The sequence below is a fragment of the Panthera tigris genome, chromosome E2, assembly GCF_018350195.1.
Source record: "Panthera tigris isolate Pti1 chromosome E2, P.tigris_Pti1_mat1.1, whole genome shotgun sequence".
Taxonomy (NCBI): domain Eukaryota; kingdom Metazoa; phylum Chordata; class Mammalia; order Carnivora; family Felidae; genus Panthera; species Panthera tigris.
Window position 1 is genome coordinate 7,845,640 of NC_056674.1, and position 26,395 is coordinate 7,872,034.

The 26,395-nt window shown below is 56.5% G+C and overlaps 1 protein-coding gene across 1 annotated transcript; it reads right to left on the minus strand.

Annotated features, from left to right (window-relative positions):
- Window positions 1-174: 174 nt before the first annotated feature.
- Window positions 175-25,883, minus strand: MYBPC2 (myosin binding protein C2). The gene is made up of 28 exons (XM_042970054.1): window positions 25,865-25,883; window positions 24,714-24,803; window positions 24,130-24,216; window positions 23,762-23,910; window positions 23,251-23,368; window positions 22,554-22,602; window positions 22,330-22,389; window positions 20,731-20,924; window positions 20,328-20,460; window positions 17,669-17,793; window positions 17,473-17,578; window positions 15,682-15,854; window positions 13,307-13,472; window positions 11,750-11,856; window positions 11,399-11,428; window positions 10,706-10,845; window positions 9,721-9,880; window positions 9,533-9,637; window positions 8,893-9,081; window positions 8,375-8,509; window positions 6,656-6,823; window positions 6,377-6,465; window positions 6,086-6,281; window positions 5,711-5,850; window positions 4,618-4,777; window positions 4,311-4,447; window positions 1,618-1,804; window positions 175-261 (listed from the first exon to the last, which is right to left on the minus strand). The coding sequence occupies exons 1-28, from the start codon at window positions 25,881-25,883 to the stop codon at window positions 251-253; spliced, it is 3,423 nt and encodes a 1,140-aa protein (XP_042825988.1). The 3' UTR covers window positions 175-250.
- Window positions 25,884-26,395: the final 512 nt, after the last annotated feature.

The window sequence follows — 26,395 nt, forward strand, 5'->3', positions numbered from 1 at the left end:
CAAGATGGCAGCCTCAGGGATGCCTCATCACGGTTGCCATTCCCACCTGGTGTCCCGGTCACCCACCCCCAGGCGACTCACCCCCTACAGGAAGAGGGAGGCAGGGCTACGGATTCAAGAAGGACAGACACGTGCAGGTTGTAGACAAGACTATTATCTTCTCAGTGGTAATTCTGGGAAGGGAAACGGCGTTCAGGGAGGCCCGTTAGGACTCAGCAGCCAATAATCGTGACAGGTGGAAGACAGGGTCTCACTGTGGCACTGTGGGAAAACGAGAAAAGAGTGGGCAAGGAGGGCTGGGCTTCCCGAACGCGGGCGCCCACCCCCAGGCCCCTTTGCCTGCTGGCCTGGCTTGGCCACCAGGGGGAGCATCAAACCAGTGTCACGGTGCCTGTGATTACTATAGCTCTGAACCCCAAACTGGAATGTTCTGATCAGAGATTTCTAAGCAGCTGCTGGTGACAAGTCGTCATGGAAATCATAAAGCAGGGATATCGCCAAGCCGACTCGATAATTCATAAAGGGGACAGCAAAACATCAGAAACTGGGTCAGTCTGGAAAAGCGGTGTTTCAGAATGACAGCCAGGAAGGTCCTGCAGGGGTGGTGTCTCGCTGAGCCCTTGTTAAAGGGTCTGCAGCCACTCCTGTCTGCTGGGCTGTCATCGGGGCCAGGGGGAGTCACAGCTGGGGAGGGACCCTGGGAGCCTGTATTAACATCAGCCACAGCTGAGGGACTTGGGTAGCAGCCTCTCCAGGGAGCCTTGACTGGCAGATGTTTGATGGGCTGGAGCCCAAGGCAGAGGAGGCAAGGAAGAGCGTTCCGGCTAGAGGGAACGGCATGTGCAAAATCCCAGGAACAAGAGAAAGCGCGGCCAGTCCGTCTGCCAACAGCTCGGTGTGGCTGGAACAGTACTGAGGAAACTAGGGTTATGTGAGGCCAGAGAGGCGCATGGGGGAACAGGTACAGGACCACGGACACCAGGCTGAGGGGCTGAGGGGCCACTGAGGAGGGCCCCGAGCAAGGGGCGGGGCAGGCCAGCCCGGGTAGAGCGCCCGCTGGGGCCCTGTGGGAACTGGGCTGGAGGGAGAGATGGGAGGCCGGGAGGCCAGGGAGGAGGCTGAGCAAGAATTCCAGAGGAAGGGGTGAATGGAGCTGGGGCTGTGGGGTGGGGAGGAGGGGCAGGAGGGACAGAGCCTGGAGAGGAGAGGCGTTTTTTCTGGACACCCACAGCTCCCGGTCCTCTGCCGGTACCCGGGCTGTTTCTGGCTCTCGCCCGCACATCTCCCCACGGAGGCCCGGGCCGTCAGGGCCTTGGCGACAGTCTGCTAGCTCTTCCCCACCTCGTCCACTTCTCTGTCCTTCAGCAACTTTGGGAAACCCTCAGACGACTGCCCCGGCTGGATCAGGTGCTCCCCGCCTCCACCCCTACAGTGCCCTGCGCTCCGTCCAGTCTGGCACATTCACCCTGCGTCGCTTTTGTGGGGCCTGAGTCCGGGTCCCCAGTCACACGGCCAGTGGCCCGGGGCCGACTCAGCTGCGATCTCACTCCGCTTGGCGCGGGGCCTCCGGGTGCCGCTCGGGAGCGTGAGCGAGGGCCAGGCGGGCGGGGGGCTCACCTCGGACTTCCAGCTTGCACTCGGCCAGGGCCTCCCCCAGCTCGTTGACAGCCCTACAGGAGTAAGTGCCCGCGTCGAAGGGGGAGGGGCGGCGGATGTTCAGCGTCAGGACTCCCTGGTAGTTGGTCATCAGGAACTTGGGGTCTTCGCGGATTTCCATCTTGTTCTTCATCCAGACCACCTTCGGCTGTGGAGCAGAGCGGGGGAAGAGGCCAGCTTAGAGAAGGCCCCAGGGCGATGGCAAAGTGGGCTTCGGATTTTGACTGGATGGCCTGGAACTAGTCGTCTCTCCTCTCGGACCCTCAGTCTCCTCTTCTGCGGGAGGCAGAGCTCCCTCTTAGTCGCGGCCCACAGGACGCTACACGATGTGGCCCCATTACTCGTCTGCCCTCACCTCCGGCCCCTCCCTGCCCCCTGCTCCATTCACGCTGGCCTCCTCGCTGTTCCTGACGCCGACCAGACAGGCCACCGCAGGACCTTGGCACTGGCCGTTCCCTCTCCCAGTGTTGTTCTTCCCTCCTCTTGCACCCGGTCAGCGCCTGCTAACTTTTCAGGTCTCAGCTCCCACGTCCCTTCCGGCCCCTAGGCCGCGGCGGGAACGCCGGCTTTCCACTCGCAACTACCCGCGCTTCTCCGCCACGCCTGCCGCCCTTTATAGTTCTTTAGCCGTTTGCGTGACTTTGGATTCATGTCGGTGTCCCCCCAACACCCGGAACTTCTTGTCCCATTCCCTAGCACACAGCCTCTGAAAACGTGCGTTGAAAGAATAAGCAGACCGGATGGGTGAGCGCTGTGAATAAGCAAACGGAGTGAATACATGAACCGAGTAAATGAATGGATCGGTAGGTGAATAAACGAGCGGAATGAATGAATGAATGAATGAGTGCGGTTGGCGAACAAAGCGGGCGATGGAGAAGGTGAGCTCGTGAGTCCATGACATGCCTGCGGGGGCTGAAGCCAAAGACTCGGAGACCAGAAGTTGGCAGACTTCACGTGCCAGGGGCCAGGCGGTCAGTGCTTCAGGCTCTGCGGGCACCGTGGTCTCCGCGGCCCCAGACGGCGCACGGCCGTGTCCCGGTAACATTTTATTTAGAGAAACCGGTGACGAGCGGGTGTGGCCCGCAAGCCACCGTCGGCCGGCGCCCGGTCTAGGTGACTCCCTGGAGCTCAAGGTTGTGAGTGTCCACATCCCAACAGCAGTCGGGAGACCGGACAGGGCAGGGAGACGGCAGGCAGTCCAGAGGCTCAGACCTCCCCCTGACTCCCGCCAAAGTTTTGTTTCTGTTTCCAAGGGAAGCCGGGGTGCGATGACCTGAGACTTGGGCTCTGATCAAAGGGGAGAGAGGCAGGAAGTGGGTCAAAAGGGAGCACATCCCCACACGCACCCCAGTGTTTACAGCAGCGCTGTCAACAACAGCCGAATTATCGGAAGAGCCCAACTGTCCGTTGACGAATGGATAAAGCTGTGGTTTATATACACAATGGAGTATTACTCGGTGATCAAAAAGAATGAAATCTGGCCATTTGCAACAACGTGGATGGAACCAGAATGTAACGCTAAGCGAAATAAGTCCTTCAGAGAAAGACAAACACCATGTGATTTCACTCATACGGGGAATTTAAGAGACAAAACAGGGGCGCCTGGGTGGCTCAGTCGGTTAAGCGTCCGACTTCGGCTCAGGTCACGATCTCACCGTCTGTGAGTTCGAGCCCCGCGTCGGGCTCTGTGCTGACGGCTCAGAGCCTGGAGCCTGTTTCAGATTCTGTGTCTCCCTCTCTCTGACCCTCCCCCGTTCATGCTCTGTCTCTCTCTGTCTCAAAAATAAACGTTAAAAAAAAAAAAAAAGAAACAAAACAGATGAACATAGGGGAAGGGAAGGAAAAGTAAGATAAAAAGAGGGGGGCAAACCATAAGAGACTCTTAAAAACAGAGAACAGGTTGCTGGAGGCGAGGTGGGTGGGGGGATGGGCTAGATGGTGATGGGTTCAAGGCGGGGCGTGTGTTGGGACGAGCACTGGCTGTCGTATGTAAGTGATGAATCACTAAGTTTTCCTGAAATCATTATTACACTATATGTTAACTAACTTGGACTTAAATAAAATTAAAAAAAAAAAATACAGGGCGCCTGGGTGGCTCAGTCACTTAAGCGTTCGATGCTTGATTTCAGATCAGGTCATGATCTCGCAGTTTGCGAGTCTGAGCTCCACAGCCGACGGTGCAGAGCCTGCTTGGGATTCTCTCCCTCTCCCTTGCTCTCTGCTCCTCCCCTGCTCTCTCTCAAAAAATAAAAGATTTTAAATAATAAAAAAGAAACAAACATTAAAAAAATAACAGCATAGGGGCGTCTGGGTGGCTCAGTCGGTTGGGCATCCGACTTCGGCTCAGGTCGTGATCTCCCGGTTCGTGGGTTCGAGCCCCGCGTCAGGCTCTGGGCTGACAGCTCGGAGCCCGGAGCCTGTCTTAGATTCTGTGTCTCCCTCTCTCTCTGCCCCTCCCCCATTCACGGTCTGACTCTCTCTCTCAAAAATAAATGTTAAAAAATTAAAAAAAAAAAATAACGGCATAAAAAAAGGTGAGCGTATCCCATGCACGGAGGAGAGAGAAAGGAGCTGGTGTGCTTACATCTGGGTGAAAATTTCCCCCTAGGGTCTCTCTCTCTCTCACACACACACGCACACACACACGCACGCACCCTTGGGTGACCTCTGACCGCACAGTTGAGAGCCGCAGAGTAACCAGCCACGACCACGCGGTCTGGTAGAGGCGTCAGGAACTTGGGAGGTGTTCGGAAGTCATGCTCCTTGTACTCAAACGGTCTGAAGGTGAGACCTGGGGAAAGGGAGGTGAACCTGTAAGGTGACCAATCTAGACTGTCCCCCCCCCCCCCCCCACCGACTGCCTCTCTACTGTCACCGGGTCTGGCGGTGGGGGAGGAGGAGTCAAGGTAGAAGGCCAGCCGAGAGAGGAGACCGGACCCCACGGAAGGGGGGCGGCGGTACCCGTCTTGAGGATCCGGGCCGTGTTCTTGGAGACGCCGGGCGAGTCACTGAGCCCACAGATATTCTCGCTAAAGACACGGAAGTAATACTCGTTGCCCACGATGAGGTCAGACACGGTACAGGAGGTGTGCCGGCTGTGCTCGTAGACGGTGAACCACTCCTGGTGGGAGGCAGGGAGGGACCGGGAGTCGGAGGCAGGGACACAGGGACACAAGAAGGGCCGGGGGGTGAGGACAGCACATTCAAGGGTGCGTCCCGCTGAGATAACCGGCCATTCCCAGCAGCGCTGTTCACAAGGACCCAAAGGGGGCAACGGCCCAGCGGTCCATCGGCGGATGGATGGACCCGCGAAATGCGGCAGATCCAAACTACGGAATGTCACTCGGCCACAAAAAGGAGCGAAGCACGGACACACGCGCTACGATCGCGTGTGAACGTGGAAAACGTTACGCCGAGTCAAAAAAGCCGGACCCCGAAGGCTACATGTCGTACAGTCCCGTCTGTAAGAAATGTCCAGAATTGACAAGTCCATTAAAACAGGAAGCAGATTAGTGGTGGCCCGGGGCTGGGTGACAGGGTTTGGGGATGGCTGCTTAACGCGTGCTAGGTTTCCTCGGGGAACTCGTGGGACTAGACGTGGTGGTTACACAACAGTGGGAATGTGGCTTTGAAATGCTTCACGCTGGGGCACCTGAGCGGCTCGGTCGACTAAGCCTTGGACTTCCGCTCGGGTCACGATCTCAGGGCTCATGGGTTGGAGCCCTGGGTCGGGCGCTGTGCGAACAGCTCAGAGCCTGGAGCCTGCTCTGCGTCTCTCTCTGCCCCTCCCCGGCTCACGCTCGCTCGCTCGCTCTCTCTCTCTCTCTCAAAAATGAATGAGCATTAAAAAAAGAAAAAAGAAAAGAAAGGAAACAACAACCTGTCCTGGTATTTCAGCCAAAAGGCTCCCGCCTCCACCCCCCACCCCCCACCCCACGCCAGCCCATTCTCTCAATCTCTCTGAGCCTCGGTTTCCCCAGCATCCGCCTTGTCGATCACGCCAGGCTGCCTCCCCCGCTTGCCCACCGCACCCCGGGCCCCTCTGCGCTCTCACCATGGTCTTCTTGTCGGCCTTCTGCACAAAATAGCCCGTGATCTCACTGTTGCCATTGTCTCTGGGCGGCTGCCACTCCACCAGCGCGTTGGTGCCCCACACCTCCTTCACCGTCACGTTCTCCGGGGGCCCTGCCTTTTCTGCAAGGGGGGGTGCTTGTTAGACGGCAGCCCAGACGCCCCTGAAAAGCCCAGCCCCGCACCTCTTCTCCCCGTCTCTCCCCACCTCTGCCGCCTCACCTGGTCCCCGGATTCTGGTACCGCGCAGGCCTTTCCCCCGCTCCCACGCCCCGCCTTTTCGCCCCCTCCCCACCTCGCACCCCCTTCCCCGCTCCGGGGCCGCGGCGCCTCCCCCCTGTCCCAGCCGGCGGCGCACCCACGACCCGGATGTGGATGGTGGCCGTGTCCTTCATGTTCTCGATCTGCACGCTCAGCTCGTACTCCCCCGAGTCCGAGCGCGCCGCCTGGCGCACGAAGAACACGGTGTCGAAGTCGCTGGTGTGCACATGCACGCGGGAGGTGTCCACGGGCGCCCCGCCCTTGGTCCACACCACCTGCGGCCGCGGCTTTCCCTGGGGAGGGGGGGGAGCGCGGAGAGGTCGGCCTGGGTCTCGCACCGGCCCCTGACCTCCCCCCTCCCGGCCTGCCCCCCCCCGCCTCGGCCCACCTGGAAGGGGATGACGAGGTTGAGCTGCTCCCCCACTTTGCGGATGTAAGTCTGGCGGAGATGGCGGGGCAGCCGGATCTTGGGTGGCTCTGAGGGCACGGGCACAGCAACGGGGGCTCAGTGCTAGGCCGGGGGACACTCGAGGGAGGGACAGAGGGACGGCATCGATGATGTTCTCAGGGGAGGCCCTGACGGTGACGGTGACGTGGTGACGTGGCAAGGGCCGGCCAGACGACACCAACTTGGTCTTTACAGGAGGGCGGGGTCAGAGTCACTCACCTGCAATCTCCCGGATGGTGACCGGCTGAAACAGGGCGGCCGGCTGGCTGCGCCCCGCGATGTTGACCGCCACCACCCGGAACAGGATTTTCGCTCCTGTGGGGAGATTCTTGACCGTGAAGCTGCAGCGCTCCACGGGCTCCGTGTTAGCGGGGACCCAGTCCTCGGCTGCAGAAGAGAAGCAATGCTGGGGAAACTTCCTAGAAGCCCCGCCGGCCCTCCCTTCCCGTGTCTTGGGACCACACAGTGAACAACAGCATCCGACACTGATGAAGCACTTATTATGACCAGGTACCAAGGGTGGTCGTAGGGGTTAGTTAGCTCGTTAATTTCTGCCTCTGTCCTATGTTATCCCCATTTTAGAGATGGGAGAAATCAAGGCTCAGAGGAGTAGGGGATGGGGGGGGGGGTTAGGGACAGCTCCTTGGATTTCCTCCCCCTTTAGATTCCATCTTGGGTCTATGGCCAATTGGGTGAGCCAACGTGGGTCAGACCGACAATCACCAGGGTGAATGAACTCTAACAAGAGTGGGTCCTGAAACATCAGGGTGGCACTGAGACAGATCTGAGAGGGGTAGGCAAGGGCGGGAGTGGGGTAAAGAGCGCTTTAAAGACAAAGAGGGAAGAAGCTGACAAGAGTCCAACCATCCATCATTTACATGCATTACCGGATGCAGTCATCACTGTACCCTGTCTAGGAGGGAACTGTCTTCGCCCATTTTTACATGAAGAAACTGAGGCTCAGAGACTTGCCCACGCTCACACAGTTAGAAAGTGTAGGGGCAGGATTGGAACCCACGTCTGTTTGACTTTAAGGCCTGGGCTACGATGTCGAGATGATCGTGCCTGTCTTCCCAGTGAGATGACCACGTTGGAGGTATCCCCATAGCCGTGGCACTGGGCTGGCATGGCGTCGGTGATCGATACATGTTTGTTCAGGGGAGAATGGAGAGTTGGATGTGTGGAAAGATGGATGGACGGATGGATGGATGGATGGATGGGGACGGATGGATGGATGGATGGAGATGGATGGACGGATGCACAGAAAGATGGAGACAGTAGATGGTTAGATGGTCACACAGGGAAATGGATGGATGGAAAGGAGGAAAGGAAGGAGGAAGGGAGGGAGGGAAGAGAAAAGAAAGATGGTGAAGAGATAAATATATGGGTGAAAAACATGTTACAGGACGGACAGTTGGATGATCTAAAAGGTTTTCAGATGGATAGAGAGATGGTTGGATGGATGACTGGCTGGGCAAATGGATGGAAAGAAGGAAAGAAAGAAGGGAGGGAGGGAGACATAACGAGAGGGAGGGAGGGAGGGTAGGAGGGAGGAAGGAAGGAAGGACAGACAGACGGATGGATGGGTGGATGGATGGATGAACGAGAGGAAGAAGGAATACAGGTAGTAGTAAGTACAGGGATGACAGACAGATGGACGAAGAGCTATTGCAGATGGCAGATGGGTACAGGGGAAAGAGGAAGGAGGATGGGAGGGACAGAGGGAGGGAGAGAGGACGAGCTGGTCAACCGGGGCCTGGCTTGAGCCATCCCATGCAGGGATTCCTGGAAGTACAGTACAGACGCAGGACCAGGGCTCCCCAGCCCACCGGAGAGCTCTCCCTGCACTGCCCCATTTGCAGTCCCCTGGACCGGGCACCCACCAGGGCTCTGCGGGAGCCGCCACGCCCCGCCCCCAGGCCTGATGGGGCCACTCACAGCCCTCCAGGCAGTACTCCACCAGGTACCCATCGATGCCGCCGGCCCCAATCCTATCTGGGGGCCTCCACTTGAGGGTGGTGGTGGTGTCTGTCACGTCTTCCACCATCAGGTGCTGGGGCTCGCTCGTGGGCGCTGTGAGCATCCAAGGAAAGGGCAGGTGGAGGTCAACGAGGGGTCAGTGGTCACAGGGAGGGGTAGGGACTAGAGCTGGAGTCACCGATCAGGAAAGGGGTCAATATGGTGGGCCAGAGATCAGTGAGCCAGTAAAACGAGGTATCAAGGGACAATGAGGTGTCCAGGAGTAGGGATAAGTGTTAGGCTGGGAGGCCGGAGGTCAATGAGGTATTTGGGCAAGAGCAGAGTCTAGCACAGACTAACGTGCTGGGTCGGTAGGAGGTCCGGAGGGTGGGTGGGGCTGGACGATCAAAGGCAAGGGGTAGGGCCAGAGGTGAGTGACAGGCAGGGCAGGGGTTGGGGGTGGACGGGCGCTCGGTGAGGGTGCAGGGGAGCATCACCAATGGGCATGAAGGGCTTGGTGTTCATGCTGGGCTGGGAAACGCCAATGGCGTTGACGGCAAAGACCCGCATCTCGTAGAGAATGCCCTCGATCATCTTGGTGGACTCGTAGGTCGTCTCGGTAAAGACCTCAAAGTTCAGCTTCATCCAGCGCTGAGAGCCCTTCTTCTTCCGCTCCAGGAGGTACCCTGGACAGCCCCCAAGCAGAGAGGAGTGGGTGCTCAGGGGGAGGCTATGGGGTCGCTGGTCAGTGGGAGCAGTGAGAGTCATGTCAAAAGGTCACATGAACCAGGGAGGTCGGGGACCATGAATCTTGGGTTGATACCAGGGTCACAGAGCAGTCCAAAGTCACCAGTCGTGGGACTGGGGGTCAGGAAGGGTCACCAGTCATGAATCAGGAGTCAGGGGTCACAGAAAACCCCAGGCTGTTGGCCAAAGTGAAGCTCCCCAGGTTGGTGGGGAGCAAAGAATGATAGGAAAGAAACCAAAAGAATTGTTAAGCCGTGAAAGATGGAAAACAGGTCTCAGAAGGAGATTCACTGAGGATGCTAAGAACTCTCATGGGCCAAGGGATCGTCAGGGGGTGGAGGGGGTAGGAGAGGTCAGAGGTCACGGAGACTCTGGCACAATGGCACTCACCAGTGATTGGCTGCCCCCCGTCATACTTGGGTGGCTCCCAGACAAGGATGGCCCAATCCTCGCCAACTGAGGTGACACGCACAGCCTCTGGGGGGTCCGGGACATCTAAGGGAGGCAGAATGGTCAGGGGGAGCCTCAGGGCCTCAGGGAACCCTCCCCCCCGACCCCAGCTCACTCCCTCTGCTCACCCACAACCCGCAAGAAGATGGAGGCCACATCCTCGCCCACGGGGTTGGTGACCTTGATGGTGTAGCGGCCCTCGTCCGCCCGATCGGCACTCTCGATCACGAAGCTGCTGGAGTCTGCCTGAGTCTCGATGTGGATCCTGCCCTCGGGGGCCGTGAACACCTGGACACAGCCGCGAGATGGCCTCGCTCCCCCTCTTCTGGGAAGCGATCTTGGAAGCCCCTAGCTGAAAGTGATGGCCCCACCCCCTCCTCCAGAATTCTCAGAGTTTCTAGTACCTCCCTTTATCTCAGCCCTGGTCACCCTGGACTATGACTGTTGGGGCACGTGTCTGCCCCCCTCCAAGAGCGAAGCTCCTGGAAGGCAGGGGCTGCACGTGACTCACGGCTGCATCCCCAGTGCTACGCACAGAGCCCCGCACAGGGGAAACCCCAGGGGGTGGTCGCTGACTGAGGGAACGAACGAAGGTGGGGCCGAGTCGACGCATTTTACGGAACAGGACGCTCGAGCCCAGAGGAGACAAGAGAAACCGAACTGTCTCAGGGCCTGGAACGTACAAGATAAAAATATCTGTTGGACAGATGGGTGGCTAACTGGACTGATCGACGGAGAAACGGAGAAATGGATTCATTACTGGATGAGTCGATGGCCGGGATGGATTAAATAATCGATTAGTTTATGAATGGACAGATGGGGGGGTGGTTAAGTTGATGGATGGCTGGGTTGGTGGGCTGACTGACCGATTGATTAATGGGTTAGTGGATGGATGGATTGACGGAGGGAGGGAGCACCCAGCACGTGGCAGGCATTGTCCACATGATGGACAAATATAATCTTCAGTCTTCAAAACAACCCCTCTGAAGAAGGGTCATCATTCTCATTTTACAAACAATGAGACTGTAGCTCAGAGAGGGAAAGTGACTTGCCTAAAGTTGCCCAGCAGAGCTGAGAGGGAGAAGCCAGGGCATGGGGGAAGCCCGACCATACCTCATCCTCCTTCAGCCAGGTGGCGACAGGACGAGGCTCCCCAGTGATGGACACGTCGAGCCTCAGTTTGTTTCCGGCCACAACCACAACTGAATTCTCTGAGGTCTTTCCCGAGCAGTCCAGGTGGATCTTTGGTGGCTCTAGTGGCAGAGAAGAGATATTGGGGAACCTAGCAATGGGTAGTGGGGTCATCTCGATCCCGCCAAGGCAAGCTGCGTTCCCTAACAGCTGGTTCCAACAGCCAGAGAAACCCGGGAATCCAGGCCCCCCGGCGCCCTCCTCCCTCAGACCCGGGAGTCCGGGCCCCCCCGGCGCCCTCCTCCCGCAGACCCGGGAGTCCGGGCCCCCCCGGCGCCCTCCTCCCGCAGACCCGGGAGTCCGGGCGCCCCCGGCGCCCTCCTCCCGCAGACCCGGGAGTCCGGGCGCCCCCGGCGCCCTCCTCCCGCAGACCCGGGAGTCCGGGCGCCCCCGGCGCCCTCCTCCCGCAGACCCGGGAGTCCGGGCCCCCCCGGCGCCCTCCTCCCGCAGACCCGGGAGTCCGGGCGCCCCCGGCGCCCTCCTCCCTCAGACCCGGGAGTCCGGGCGCCCCCGGCGCCCTCCTCCCTCAGACCCGGGAGTCCGGGGCCCCCGGCGCCCTCCTCCCTCAGACCCAGGAGGGGTCCCCAGCTTGCCACAGCAGCCCCTGGTCCTTACCTTGCTTGGGTACATACTCCACCTTGATTTCTGGAGGACACAGAAGATGGCACATTTAGCTCTACGTCCAGTGGGCCCCTTATCCCACCCCAGAGGCTGAGGGGAAGGTCTGGCATCACCCAGGGACCCGGGGGTGTGGGGACGGGTTCAGGCCCATGACTGAGATGGACACATCTGTGCTCTCTCCCTCCATCGTCTCATCTGACTCCACCCGTGAGGTCAGCAGATGCCTGCTGTCACCCCTAATGTACATTAGGGGAACCTAATCCTGAAGGAGGGCATCTGGGCCCTGGGGTCCGGGAAGGTGGGTGCTGTGCCTTCTCCCCGGGGAAAATAGAGGGGCATCCTCACCCAGGAAGTTGAGCTTGGCCGAGAGGGACAGGGCATAGCCATCGGGCACAAATGTGTAGTCCCCCTCATCCTCAGGGCGGACGTCATCGATCACCAGCTTGTGGACTCTAAGAGGTTTGGGCGGGGGACAAGGCAGGGGAGGGTCACCCTGGGGGCCACCGTGGAGAAACACCCTCTTTTTTTTTACAAGTTTATTTACTTACTTAAGTAATCCCTACACCCAACGTGGGACTCAAACTCACAACCCCGAGATCAAGAGTTACACGCTCTTCCAACCGAGCCAGCCAGGCTCCCCAAGAAACACTCTCTTCAACGCAGTCTACATGGCTATGCCCACCATTTTTATCCTGGGTTTTGGAATGCTATCATCTGGGTTCAAATCTCAGTTTTGCCACTTATTAACTGTGTGACCTTGGGGGGCAAGTTGCCTAAGCTCCCTGTGCCGGTTTTCTTCATCTGTGAAACAGATGTAATGATAACAATCCACACCGAGGTTGTTGAAAGCATTTCAAAATCTCCCTGGCACATAATAAGTGCCCTGTAAGCGCTGGGATTCCTTCTCATAATTATTGACACCCCCCCCCCCAGGGGCGCCTGGGTGGCTCAGTCGGTTCAGTGCCCAACTCCGGCTCAGGTCATGATCTCGCGGTTCGTGAGTTCGAGCCCCGCGTCAGGCCCTGTGCTGACAGCTCGGAGCCTGGAGCCCGCTTCGGATCCTATGTCTCCCCATCCCTCTGCCCCTCCCCTGCTTGCGCTCTGTCTCTCTTAAAAATAAATAAACATAAAAAAAATTTTTTTAATGAATTATTGACACCGCAGCAGACAGGGGTCCCTGCACAGAACCCGGCGAAAGCCTACATCCTGCCAAGAGCTGTTGTCGGGAAAGGTGACGCACAACTGCGTTTGGGAGCAACTGTGTTTGGGCCCTTCTACGGGCATCACGGGGGCGCTCTGCATCCTGCGAACGTTAGCACATGTTACCTCAGGTATCCCTGCGCCGCCTGTTGAATTCCAGCCCCTGGTTTCTCTAGCGAGATGTCTCCCCCGCCTTTGTAGTCACCCGTTTGCAAATATGGCCACAGGCTTTCCCCTCCCTGTGTGCACGCCCCTTGAGATGAGGCCTTGCGGCCTGTGGCTTCCTTTGCCGGAGAGAATATGGCAGAGGTGACCCTGGGAAAGTTCCCAGTGCAAGCCACGGAGGCCTTATTTGCTTCTGCCGTCTCTGGGGATGCCTGCTTCTGCCACAGGAATACGCCAGGACGAGCCTACTAGGGGATGAGATGTCACGTGGACCAGGGCAGAGGCAGCCCAGGTGTCCTGGCTGAGGTCCCGATGGAGCCCAGGAAGATCGGCCCCACAGACATTCAGCTGACCACAGAGGCATGAGAAAGGCCATCCTACATCAGCCAGCCCCGAACCAACCTGTGGACTCATGATTAAATACATCTTTCTCTCTTAAACCACTAAGTATGGGGATGGCTGTTATGCCGCGATAGCTAACTGATACACATGCCCCACCCTGCCCCACCCCCAGCCACCCCCACAGCTACTCCGCACCTCCCCACGTGGGAGATGGTGATCCTCTTGCTGGGTCGCACCTCGATCCCATTCTTGTACCACTTGCCTGTCACCTTCTCATCAGACACCTCGCACTTAAACACGGCCTGTTCTGAGGCCTTCACCGTCAGATCTGCGATGTCCTGTAGGACCTCCAGCTGTTTCTCTGGACAGGGAGAGAGGGACATGGGGCTATCAAAACTCCAGTCAGCCGACAAATATTTGCAAGCACCCACCATGTGAAAAGCACTGTTCCAGGCACTGGGGATACAGCTGCGAACAACCCAGAAACATCCAGGGGCCTGGTGGAGCTCATGTTCTAGTGGGGAGACAGTCGGCAAACAGGGAAACACGTAAATGCACAACAAGAGGGAGTTTTGAGGCCTGAGGAAAGGCAGGTTAAGAGTCCATAGGAAAATGCAGAAGAGTCCCCCAGGGGGAGGGAGCAGCATGTACCAAGGCCCTGTTGGGCAGAACAGGCTTGTTGGTGTGGGAAACGGCAAACAGGCCAGTGTGCAATGAGCCAGGCAGACGTGGCAGGAGATGAGACGGGCAGGGGCAGACGGGGCCAGATCATAGACCTTGGGGACCCCAGAAATGACTCTGTTAAATCAAGCAAGTCAAGAGCCACTAGGGAGTGTTGGGAAGATGGCGGGGATCTGACTTACAGTTTCTAAAATTTTTTATTTAAAAATTAGTTTATGTTTGTTTATTTATTTATTTATTTATTTATTTATTTATTTATTATTATTTTTTGACAAACAGAGAGAGAGAGAGAGCAAGCCAGGGAGGAGCAGAGAGAGAGAGACAGAGACAGAGACAGAGACAGAGAATCCCAAGCAGACTCCACACTGTCAGTGCAGAGCCAGATGCAGGGCTCAAACCTATGAACCGTGAGATCATGACCTGAGCCCAAACCAAGAATCGGATGACACTCCACTGACGAAGCCACCCAGGTGCCCCGAATTTTTATTTTTTCAATAAAATGCTGCAGGGCGCCTGGGCAGCTCAGTCAGTTAAGTGCCTGATTTTGGCTCCGGTCATGATCTCACGGTTCGTGAGTTCGAGCCCTCCATCGGGCTCTCCACTGTCAGCACAGAGCCTGTTTTGGATCCTCTGTCCCCCCCTCTCTCTGCCCCTCCTCCATGCACAGACTCTAGCTATCTCTCTCTCAAACAAACAAACAAATAAACAAACAAATAAATAAATAAATAAAATGATGCATTTACATGGTATAAAAATAAAGGAAATAGATTTAGATACAGTAGGAGAAATCTCCCACGTACCCATCTCCAATCAGCCCTTCTCCAAAGGCACCACCCATTTAGTCTATGGCTATAAAAGCAAATACATATATACATTTTCTTTCTCTCCTCCCTCCCTCCGTTCCCTCCTCCCCTCCAGGCAAATAGTAACACATTTGCTTTTTCACCAAATAACACACTAGCTTGGAAATCCTTCCTTATCAGTAAATTTTACACTGTCCCTTTTTATGGCTACGTGTGGACATACCATAATTTATTTGGCCCATAAATAACTTGGTTTGGGGGGGTTGCCTGAGGGACTCAGTCTGTTGAGCGTTTGACTCTCGATTTGGGCTCAGGTCACGATCTCACGGTTTGTGAGTTCAAGCCCCACTGTCAGTGCAGAGCCTGCTTGGGATTCTCTCTCTCCCTCTCTGCCCCTCCCCCACTCATGCTCTCTCTTATGCACGCCCTCTCAAGATAAATAAACTTAAAAATAAATAACTTGGGGTTTTTTTTTAATACTTAAGTTATTATAGACTCCTAAGCGTTTTGCAAAAACAGTGCACATTCCTGTTTCCCTTCACCCAGCCTCCCCCAGTAGAGATGGTGACATCTTCTATAACAGGAAACTGACCCGGGCCCTAGATGACAGGGTGAATTCAGCTTTCACTATTAGGCTTGGATTTTACAAGGATCCCTCTGGCTGGTGTGAGTGTCAGTGGGGAGGAGGGCAGCTGTGGAAACAGAGCACCCAGTGACTACTGCAATAGTCCAGGCATGAGGGGTGGAGAAGACCTGGGCCAGGTGAGGGCAATGGGGAAAAGGGGTCAGATCTCGGATATCCTTTGTGGGTGGAGCTGCCAGGACTCGCTGAATTACATGCGAGGTGGGAGGCCCGGAGAGGAGTCAAGGGCAACTGCAAGATTTGGGGCCTGAACAATTTTTTTTAAGTTTATTTATTTAAGTAATCTCTATGCCCAACATGGGGCTTGAACTCATGACCCTGAGGTCAAGAATCCCGCTCTGGCCTTTCCAACTGAGCCCGCCAGGCGCCCCGGGGCCTGAGCGACTTTGAGCTGTGAGGAGAAGCAGGAGCAGGGGGCCCCGCCCCACCTGGAGGCCCCGTACCTTCCACAATGAGCTCGGCCTCACACTGGCCGCCATTGGTCATGACCTGGTAGCGACCCCCATCCTCCAGGGTCACTTCCGAGTAGATGAGAATGTGACGCTTCCCATCCTTCTTGAAGCGGTATCGAGCCTTGAAGGAATCCTCCCGTGTTAATTCCACGCCGTCTTTCATCCTAGGCAGGGGGGACGTGTAGGGGAGAAGTGAGGCACCCGCATAGCCCCGGGTTGGATATCAGAGGGGGAGCCAAGGGCTGGACAGACAGTCCTGAGCAGAGGTCGGGGGGGAAGGGAGGGGCCCGGAGGGGGGAGAGATTAAGGGTGGCAGAAACATCTTGAATAGATGGGTCACAGGTGGAATGACGGGTCACAGGAAGTCATAGGCCACAGGGAGATGCCGTAAGGTCCCGGTGGGAGGTCAAGGGACACAAGAAGGTCACTGGGAGATATCAGAGCAAGGAGGATGACATCACAGAAAGACGTCAAATGGTGTGGACTCGTAAATGGTACTTCCCTGCCTGGGAAACTTCTCCCCTCCTACTTCTCTTCTACCTACTCATCATTCAAATCTCAGCTCCCCTGTCACCTTTTCTAGGAAGGCTTCCCTGACCTCTGGAGTCCTTCCTTCCTATTAAAAAGTGGTTACAGCATCAGTTTGTGCTCCTTGGAAACACCTGTCAAAATAGAACTTTTATATTTATTCATGTGATGACTTGGCTAATGCATGTCTCTGTCTCCCGCGCATGCACCCTGGAAGTTTACCAAATTCTAAAGTCCATGAGAGCAGGTACCATGCTGATATATTTTCTCCCCATTATATCTCCAATATACAGAAGAGTGCCATCATATAACAGGTGCTCAATAAATATTTGTTGGATGGGTGAATGGATGAGGAGATGGGTGGGAGAGTGGATGGATGGATGGATGGATGGATGAGCCAATGGGATAGATGGGTCTAGGGTGGACGGATGGATGAGCCAATGGGATAGATGGGTCTAGGGTGGACGGATGGATGAGCCAATGGGATAGATGGGTCTAGGGTGGACGGATGGATGAGCCAATGGGATAGATGGGTCTAGGGTGGACGGATGGATGAGCCAATGGGATAGATGGGTCTAGGGTGGACGGATGGATGAACCAATGGGACAGATGGGTCTAGGGTGGACGGATGGATGAACCAATGAGATAGATGGGTCAAGGGTGGACGGATGGATGAATCAATGGGATAGATGGGTCATGGATGGATGGACGGATGGATGAGCCAATGGGATAGATGGGTCTAGGGTGGACGGATGGATGAGCCAATGGGATAGATGGGTCTAGGGTGGACGGATGGATGAACCAATGGGATAGATGGGTCTAGGGTGGATGGATGGATGAACCAATGAGATATATGGGTCAAGGGTGGACGGATGGATGAATCAATGGGATAGATGGGTCACGGATGGATGGATGGATGGATGAACCAATGGGATAGGTGGGTCAAAGGTGGGTGGATGGATGGATGGATGGATGGGTGATGGATACAGGAGTGGACGGACCAAAGGATGGATGATTGGTTGAATGGATGAATAAATGAATCTGAAATAGCAGGGATCAGGAAAAGGACCTGGAAGAAGATGAGATGGGTAGAGGTCAGAAGTTCTAGAAAGAAGTCAGGATTTACAGAGAAAGGCTGAGGTCTCCTGGTGACTGTTAAAGCTCCAGAATCCCCAAGAGGGGTCATAAACATCAGAGCTGAGGCAAAGAAGCAGTGGGCACCTGTATGGAGCTCAAGGATCAAGAGTCACTTACCACATGACCTGGGCGCCATCTTCTGACACCTCCACTGACATTTCCACCCGGTCGCCCACAAACACCTGCTGGTCCTCGAGTGGTGTGACAATCAGGACTGGAGGCTCTGTGAGGCACGGGGGAACAGGAGGTCAGTAGTTTCGGGACGCCCTTCACAGCCCCACTCCCTAAGCTCAGGCCCAGATCTCAGCCTTGCCTTTGACGAAGAGCTCAGTGAAACACTTCTCATCTTTGACAGCGACCTCATAAGCAGCATCGTCTGCCAACGTGCACTTGTTGATGGTGAGAATTCGCTTCTTACCAACGTTCTCAAACACGTACCTGGTGCAAAAATCTTACGTCAGCCTAGAGCCTGGAGGAGATCCCCGCCCCAGGGTAGATCTACCCAGGCCAGATCTCAGGGCAAGTTCTCGGGGCAAGTTCGTCACTCCCTCTCAGAGCCAAATTGTGTGCGAGAAGGACAGATGATCCAGTTTCTAGTGTGTATGTGTTTATTTAGTTAGTTTTGAGACAGAGAGCGCAAGTGAGTGAGGGCAGAGAGAATCCCATCAGGGGCAGAGAGACAGACAGACAGACAGACAGAAAGAAAGAAAAGCGGGGCTCACCCAGAGCAGGGCACGAGCTCACCTGAAACAGGGCTTGAGCTCACCCAACGTGGGACTCGAACTCATGAACCATGAGATCATGACCTGAGCTGAAGTCGGATGCTTAGCCGACTGAACCACAGAGGCGCCCCAATTTCTAGTATTTAAATAGCCACAGCGGAAATCCTAACTGGGCACCCTCCCCACCCCCCCACCATATCCATCCTTCCCTTCCATTTAGCAGGGACACACAGCTACCCGCCTAGAGAACTACATTTCCCAGCCTCCTTTGCAGCTGAGACGGGGCCCCACTGAGCTTGGGCCAATGGAACGCGAGTGGGTACGATGTGCAAACCTGCTAGGTCATCTCCACCTCTGAGTTGCTTGCTCTGGACGTCTCTCCTTCCCCTTTCCTGTCTGCCAGACACAGATGTGCCCACGACCCAGCTTCAATCACGCAGAGGAGGACAATGCCACAAGAAATGGTGTAGCCAAACATGTGGAACCTGAGTCCCTAGAAAATCTCTGAGAGCGAACCCACTAGCCTCGATCAGCTAGAAACACATTTCTCTCTCATTTACAGTGATGTATCTTAGGGCCTCAGTTACAGCAACTGAAGCTGTACCTTAACTAACTTCACTTTGTGTCTCATTGATGGGAATCTTAGAAAACACAGCCGGGATGCCTGGCTGGCTCAGTCAGAGGAACTTGTAACTCTTGATCTTGGCGGGGGCACGGGGGTTCATGAGTTTGAACCCCATGTTGGGTATAGAGCTTGCTCAAATAATAACTTTAAAAAAACAGCCAAGGAAAAACTAAAAATAGGACCCACCCACGAGATAACTGTTGCCCACACGGCAGCCTCTGTCTTTCCAATCTCTTAACTATACGTACGTGTATCAACATTTTGGGAAGCAGAAATGGGACCATGCTTCTTCCCATACGCTAATCTTGATCAGGCTCCTGTGTTAGTATATATTTTAGAATCTCTTTTCAGTGACTGCACAGCACTCTAGTAAGGAATTGTACATTTTGGTTTTCCATTTCTCGCTACAGTCGCAAATGCTGTAGTGAACATCCTTGTGACCAACTACGCATAACCATAATTCACTTAGGATAAATACCTTGAATTGTGCAATCTGGATTTTTTTTTTTTAAGTAATCTTGGGACACCTGGTGGCTCAGTCGGTTAAGCCTCCGAACCTTGATTGTTGGCTCAGGTCATGATCTCACGGTTTGTGAGATCGAGCCCCACGTTGGGCTCTGCGCTGACAACATTGAGCCTGCTTGGAATTCTCCCTCCCTCTCTCTGCCCCTTCCCTGTGCTTGCTTGGTCTCTCTCTCTCTCCCTCTCAAAAATAAATAAATAAACGCTTTATTTAAAAATAAAGTAACCTCTGCACCCAATGTGGGGCTTGAACTCACAACCCCAAGATCGAGAGCCAAGCGCCTCACTGACTGAGCCAGCCCGGCACCCTTAGAACTGCACAATCTGAAAGGTTTTTAATACATTGCCCTTTCAGAGATTCAGCAAGTGCCATTCCCACCAGCAGCATCTGTGTACCCATTTCCCCGTGTCATCTCCAGCACTGGGTTTTATCATTTTGTAAAGTCTTTGCCCGTTTGGACAGCAGACAGACTGTTATTTATTTGCATTACTTCCTTTATTGTTGTTGCGGTCATTTGCAAGGTTGAATGTGTACTCCATGGCATGTTAGCCTTTTGGGTTTCTTCGCAACCAAACTTCTGTTTTTATTACCTTTGTCAAATTTTTTTTTAGAGATTTTTTTAAATCTTTTTTTTTTAATGTTTATTCATTTTTGAGACAGAGAGAGACAGAGCATGAGCAGAGGAGGTGTAGAGAGAGAGGGAGACCCAGAATCCGAAGCAGGCTCCAGCCTCCGAGCTGTCGGCACAGAGCCTGAGGCGGGGCTCGAACTCACGAGCTGTGAGATCACGACCTGAGCCGAAGTCGGACGTTTAACCGACTGAGCCACCCAGGCGCCCCAAGAGATTTTTTTTTAAAGTAATCTCTACACCCAACGTGGGGCTCGAACACACAACTCCAAGATCAAGAGTCATGCGCTGGGCCGACTGAGCCTGCCAGGAGCCCCTCCTTTGTCAATTTTTCTATTGAGGTATTTGCTCTTTTCATATGGATGAGGGGGCGCCCTTTCTGGGTTAAGAGTGGCCAGCCTTATTTCTGGGCGCTCTCTGGGACTCAGCTCTTCCTGTGCCCACCCCTGCAAGGGACTGTCCCCCAACACATACTTGCTACTTGGTTTGATCTCCTGGCCGTTCTTGAACCACTTAAGGGGAAGGTCTGGGTCACTGATCTCCACCACCAACTTGATCTTGTTGCCCTTGTCCACTTGGTACGCTGGATCCAGCTTCTTCGTGAAGGCTGGAGATTGAGGGATGCAGGGGGCATGGGGCTCAGAGGTTCTCACTGCCCTGGTTCTCCCCAGAGATACCAGGTCTCCCTCCCCAGACCACAGGCTCTCCAACGTCAAGGTCAGGAAGCCTCCCATGAACTTAGAGGTGCCTGAGAACAGAGCTCTATTACTCCTTAGATTGGGACCTTCAAGAGAGAGGTCCAGAGCCCAAACATCCAATACCCATGATGCTGGGGTCCCTACAGTTAGGGCCCATCTCTCCTCAGAGCAGTGCTGACCTGCACTCTTCTTGACCTCGACCTTGGCCTTCTTGAGCCGCTTCAGCATGCCCCGGAGGTCCGTGATGCCATACTGGAAGGCGATCTTCTCGTACTCACTCTTCTTTGCCCCTTTCAGGAGCTCCCAAATCTCAGGCGGGATGCCTAGGTCATCATCATCTTTCTTCTTTTTCTTCTCCTCCTCAACCACCTCCCTGAGGGTGGGGAGAGCAGGCAGGGCCCCCAGGTGGGGGAGGAGGTGAGGCGCTCCCTCCACCTTCTCCACCCACTCGCTGTGCCCCTCTCTCTCTCTCTCTCTCTGGGCCCGGTGTCCCTTATCCTCTCCCACCTGGCCCATCGTCTCAGACTCCTCCCTGGCCTCCTGGCCTCCCTCCTGCCTCTTCCCCTCCAGCCTGTTCCCCACATGACCCCGGGAGGATATTCCTAATTTCCACATCAGATGCCACACTTTTTTTGTTCACGATTATTCCATGGGTCCCCACTGCCCTCAGGAGGAAGTGCTAGCAGCTCAGCCTGGCGATCACGACCCCACCCACCATGCCCTCACCACCCCCACAACCACCCAACCACGCTACTTGCCTTTTCCTGAACCTTCTGGGCCCCCTCCTGCCCCCTAGCCTTTGCACAGAATGTTCCCCTGCCGGGATGACCCCTCCCTACTTTCTCTTCCTGATGGACTCCTCTTCAGACTACTGCCAAAGTTTCCCTCCTCTGTGAGGCACTCCTGGATTGCCCTCACTCTGGGTTCTCACAAGGCCCCTATGGAACCCTCTCTCTGATCACACTAAACAGTCTTGGTCTGTGTCCACGTCTGTTGGACCAGACCCATCTTCCCATATCAATCAGTGACTCAACGTGAGGGACCCAGTCAGACTTCTCTCTGTCCCCTGATCTCAGCCCAGGTAGACAGGAGGCCTCAGAAGATGTTTGCTGAGTGAGAAAGTGAGGAGATCTCTGGAAAGAAGGAAGGAAGGGAAGGGAACAAAGAGAGGAGAGATGAGCGGGGGAACTGGGCGGGGGAAGGACGAACGGATGGGCTAATGAACAGGTGGCTGGCAGGCTAATGGCAGATGGGCGGAGGGACATGTGGGAAGACGGTGGGTAGACGAGTGGCTGTGTGAGTAGATGAGTGGGCAGATGGGCAGGTAAGGGGATGGAGGGACTAGTCAATGGATACTAATCCATTAGTAGCTGGTAGCTGGTAGTAGAAGGTAGCTGGTGGGATGGATGGATGAGATTGGTGAATGGGTGGCTGGACCAGTGGACGGATGGGTGTTTGGCTAGGTGAACAGGGGAATGCCTAGGTGAGCTGCAGCCTAAGTGAATAGGAAAACGGATGTGAGGATGATGGGTTAAAGGGCGGGTAGGTAGGTGAATCGGTGGGCACACGGTTGAGTGGGTGTAAGTACGGGTGTAGGCGAATGGTGGACAGGTGCGTGGGCGGATGGACGGATGGCTGGGTGGCTGGGGGATGGGCAGATGGACGAGGTGGCAGAGGGGGGCACAGGGAGTCCAGAGATGGCAGTGGAACCTCACCCACCATCCTTCTCCTTCATGAGTCCCCATCTCCCCTCTCTATGCCGCGTGGGGTGGGCTCACCTCTTCTTCAACAGGCTGCTGAAATCCAGCTCACCCCTGTCTTCTGACTTCCCTTCACCCCTGTGGCATTGAGAGCGTGCGTGAACCCCACTGAGGTCCTGTGCCCTCAGGCCCACCCTGGGCCCCCACTCCTTGCCTTCCCCGATCCTCCCTTCCCCCACAGCTTCCCCTCCCAAGGGAGACCCCCCCCTCCCCACCTCTTCCCAGGCTCTAGGATCACTTACGAACGCTTGAAGCTTTCTAGACCTTGCCCAAAGGTATCCTGACGGGGCACTGGGGGGAGGAGATCGGGGAGTAGAAGGTGAGTTGGATGCAAGGCCTGGTCTAAGACCAAGAGCGCCCCTCCGGCCTGCACAACCTCCTCCCAGGCCCCCTTTCTTGGATCAGCGCACTCTCTCACTTGGGCCTGGACACCTCGTTCCCTAGCTGCCACGCACCACACACTCAGCAGCCTGTACCCCCACACGCCCAGGCCGGCACGCTCTTCTCCCCAGGCCTGGGCAACCTCATTCCCTGCATCCTCCATATCTAAGCCCCATACACCCTGGGCTGTAGACCCCAGAGCGCGTACACCCTCAGGGGCCCACACATATGCCCCCAAATCTGGGGGCTAGGCTTGTACACCCTCACCTTCAACCTCACTTTCCAAGCCCGTATCGCCACCTTCTCAAGCCTGTGCACTGTGACCCTAGAATCTACTCAAGCCACCTTCTAGGCGTTCGCATGGGGACCCAAAACCTGGACCGTCTCACCCCCAAGCCCACACACCTCCTCGTGTCTCCCCAATGCTGAAGGCCCTGACCCCTGCATCTGCTTCCTCCTCCCCTGAATCGTACCCCCACATCTGCATGCTCTCCTACACCAGGCCGAAACCCCCACCCCGGCCCGACCCTTTGCTCCCCCCCACCCCCACCAGCGCACCCTCCACATCGATGTTGAAGGCACAGCTGTCGCAGACATCCTTGGCTTTGACCTCAAGGCGGTAATTCCCGCGGTCCCCCAGTACCACCTTCCCAATGTGCAGCTCCACGGTGTATACCTGGGGGCCGGGGCCAGAGGTGTGGGTGCATGTGACTCCCCGGCAGCCTCCCCACCCCCCGCAAGAGCCCACCTCACTACTCCGTCTCCGGGGCCTCACCCTGGCCCCACAGGAGGGACCAGCTGTCCCTTCCCATGCCTGGATAAGCTTGGTCCCTAGGGGACCCACACCCCTGACCCCTGAGAGCGTCCTGGAAATGCACACACTGTGCCCAAGCGCACCTGCCCTAACCCACACATCCTCGCCTCCTGCCCCGCACAATCGCCATCCCTCAAAGTCCCATTTGCCACCTACGGGGGCTCCAGGCCTCAGGCCACACGCCTTCTGAGAATCGGGGGCCGCACAACCTCCACCCCTCGCCCACGTGCCCTCACGCCCCCACGGGGTCCTCACATTGCTGGCAGAGTCGTGGGACTCCTTGAAGGAGAATCGGGCCCCGCTCTTGCTGCCCAGTTCCAGCCACTTTCCCTTGAACCACTTGATGGCTGGTTTCCCTGGGAGCTCCTTCCCGTTCACCTTGGCCACGATCACTGTGTCTTTTCCTGGGTTGGGGGGGGGGGTGGGGGTGGCCAGACGGAAACCATGAGACTCTACAGAGAGGACTGTGAAGCTGGGAGCCCCAGCCCCTCCTCCCCCAGACCCGGGAGTCCAGGCCCCCAGGCCCTACTCCCTCAGCCCCGTAGGTCTAGGCCCACCGCCCCATCTTCCCTCAGACCCCGGGAGCCCTGGTCCCCAGCCCCTCCTTCCTCAGACCCTCTCACCATTCTCCACCGACACAGAGTCCGGCTTCTTCAGGAAAAGGCCAGTGGGCTCCTCAGCAGTGGGAGACTGGTCCTCAGGTGCGGCTTCTGCTCAGGAGACAGGATTAGGGGGTCTGAGGCAGGCTGGGGAAGGGGCGGCAGGGCACTTAAGGGGCGGGGCTCAGAGTCTGAGGGACCCTCCGCTCAGATGCCAAAGACCGCGGGGCAAAGTGGCTTTTCCTGACGTGGGAAAGACCACGTGTCCCCCTTTGGGCCTCAGTTTCCCCGTCTGTGGACTGCAGGGTGGTAGACTGGATTGTCTGAATGGGGCTTGGGGTAGGAGAGGTGTGAGGACGGGCCGTGGGATCCAGGGCTGGACAAGACTGGGTGGAATCGGCCAGTTGCTGGGGCTCGAGGGCCGGGCTGAGGGGGCTGGGCTCTGACCTGGGGGCACTGGGGAGCCACGGAGGGCTGTGAGCAGGGGAGGGTGGGTTACCTCTGGAGGTAGGGCTAAAGGAGAGAGGGCAGGGTGGGCGCCGAGGGGCAAGGGGAGCCTGGGGGATGAAGAGCCACGTTCCGCTGACCCCACAGGAACATCGTCTCACCTTTGGGGGGCTGTGCAGGCGCCTCCTTAGGGGGCGCTTCCTTCGGAGCTGGTTTGGCCTCATCTTTGCCTTTGGGGGCCTTTTTGGCCGCTGTGAGGTAAAAGATGTTCACCGTTGAGCAAGAGCTCGGTGCCCTCTTCTTCCAGAACCCGGGAGTCCAGGCCCCCAGGCCCCTCCCCCCTCAGACCCAGAAGTCCAGCCCTTCCAGGTGTAAATTGAGAGTCTCAACGATCAGGTTTCCCCTTGCCCCAGGCAGGCCATGTCCCATCCACCCGGGGCCACCAGGCCTTGACCTTTCGGGTCCTGGGGGTATAATTAGCTCTTCCCCTGGGCTGGAAACTGGACACCTGTGCTGACCACAGCATCTTCCGCCCGCCCCTGCCTGCTGGCTCCTGGCTAGCTGCAGTGAAGGGCTCGACCCCCACTCCACAGCCAGGTGGGCCTGGTGCCAGCGGTCTGGGCACCCCAGGAGGAGGGTCCCCTCTGGGGGCTTGCGTCTCTTCTCTTCGGTTCACTTCTTCATACAGAGAAAGCCTCATTTCCGTGTAAACGAATGCCCCCGGTGCCATTCAAAGAAGGGCCCCCAACTGCACATAGGGCCTCTGGCCCCTATATGGAGAAAGCCCCCTAACTCCTTCATGGCGAAGCCCCGATTCCTATAGAAAGGAGGTCCCCTCCTTGTCTTGTCCCCTTGTACAGACCAGAGCTCTCCTCATCACGCAGACAGGAACCCCTAATCTCTATACATACAAGGACTTCTTTCCCCCGCAGAGAAAGGACTCAGTCCTCACTCAGAGAGGCGGTCCCGGTCCCCATGGAGAGGAACCCATCCCCAAATGTAGAGGACCCCCGTCACCATGCAAAGACTCCCCAAGTCTACACACACAGCACTCCCATCCCTATGGAGAAAAAGCACTCAAATTCAGAGAATCTCCATCTGTACCCAGAGATCCGCCCCCCAAATCCCCACAGAGAAAGGAACACCCTCACTGCACAGGGAAAGGCACCCCCACCCACACAAGGAAGGGAACCCCTCCCACACGGAGAAGATAATCCCATCCTCCCAAACCTACAAAGAGAGGAACCCTTAGTCCCCATTCAGAAAAGAGGACCTCATCTCCACATGGGGGGGGGGCAGTTCTGAAAGCCACCTGGTTTCGCCTCAGGCATGTCGGCAGACCTCTTCTCGCTCCTCTGACCACAGCTTTGTCCCTCAGGGCCCTAGGGAGGACAGGTGGGCCCCCAGGGGGAGCCCTTTAAGGAGTCCAGAGACTCCCAGGAGCCTCCGGGAGGCATCAGACTCCCCTCCCCACCCTCCCCTGCTGCCCCACATTCCTTCTGCGTGTTCTAAAGGGTGAGAAATGACATCTGGACCTGGAGGGATGGCTGAATGCCAGGAACCGGAACCGGGGCAGTGGAGGGGCCTGAGGTTCAGACACCTGGGTCCCAGGATGAGGGTGCTGGAGGCGAGGACTCCCAAGTCTGACGGAGGAGGGCCCGGGGGCCTGGACTTCTGTGTCTGGGGCTCAGATTCTTGGCTCCAGAAAAATGGAGGAGGATGAGGCCCTGCCCTCCTGAGTCCTAGGAGGCGGGAGAGGAAGGGGCTGGGGTCTAAAATGGGTGAGGGCTTGGAGCCAGAACTCCGCCATGGGGGCAAAGGGGATAAGAAGGTCTAGAAAGCC

Excerpts from the sequence above, each read along its gene's own strand:
- MYBPC2 (XM_042970054.1), bottom strand. Across the intron at positions 22,390-22,553 it reads CTAGAAAGCTTCAAGCGTTC|GGGTGAAGGGAAGTCAGAAG; the intron begins GTAAGTGATCCT and ends TCAATGCCACAG. Across the intron at positions 9,881-10,705 it reads CCTGGCTGAAGGAGGATGAG|GTGTTCACGGCCCCCGAGGG; the intron begins GTATGGTCGGGC and ends GGCTGTGTCCAG.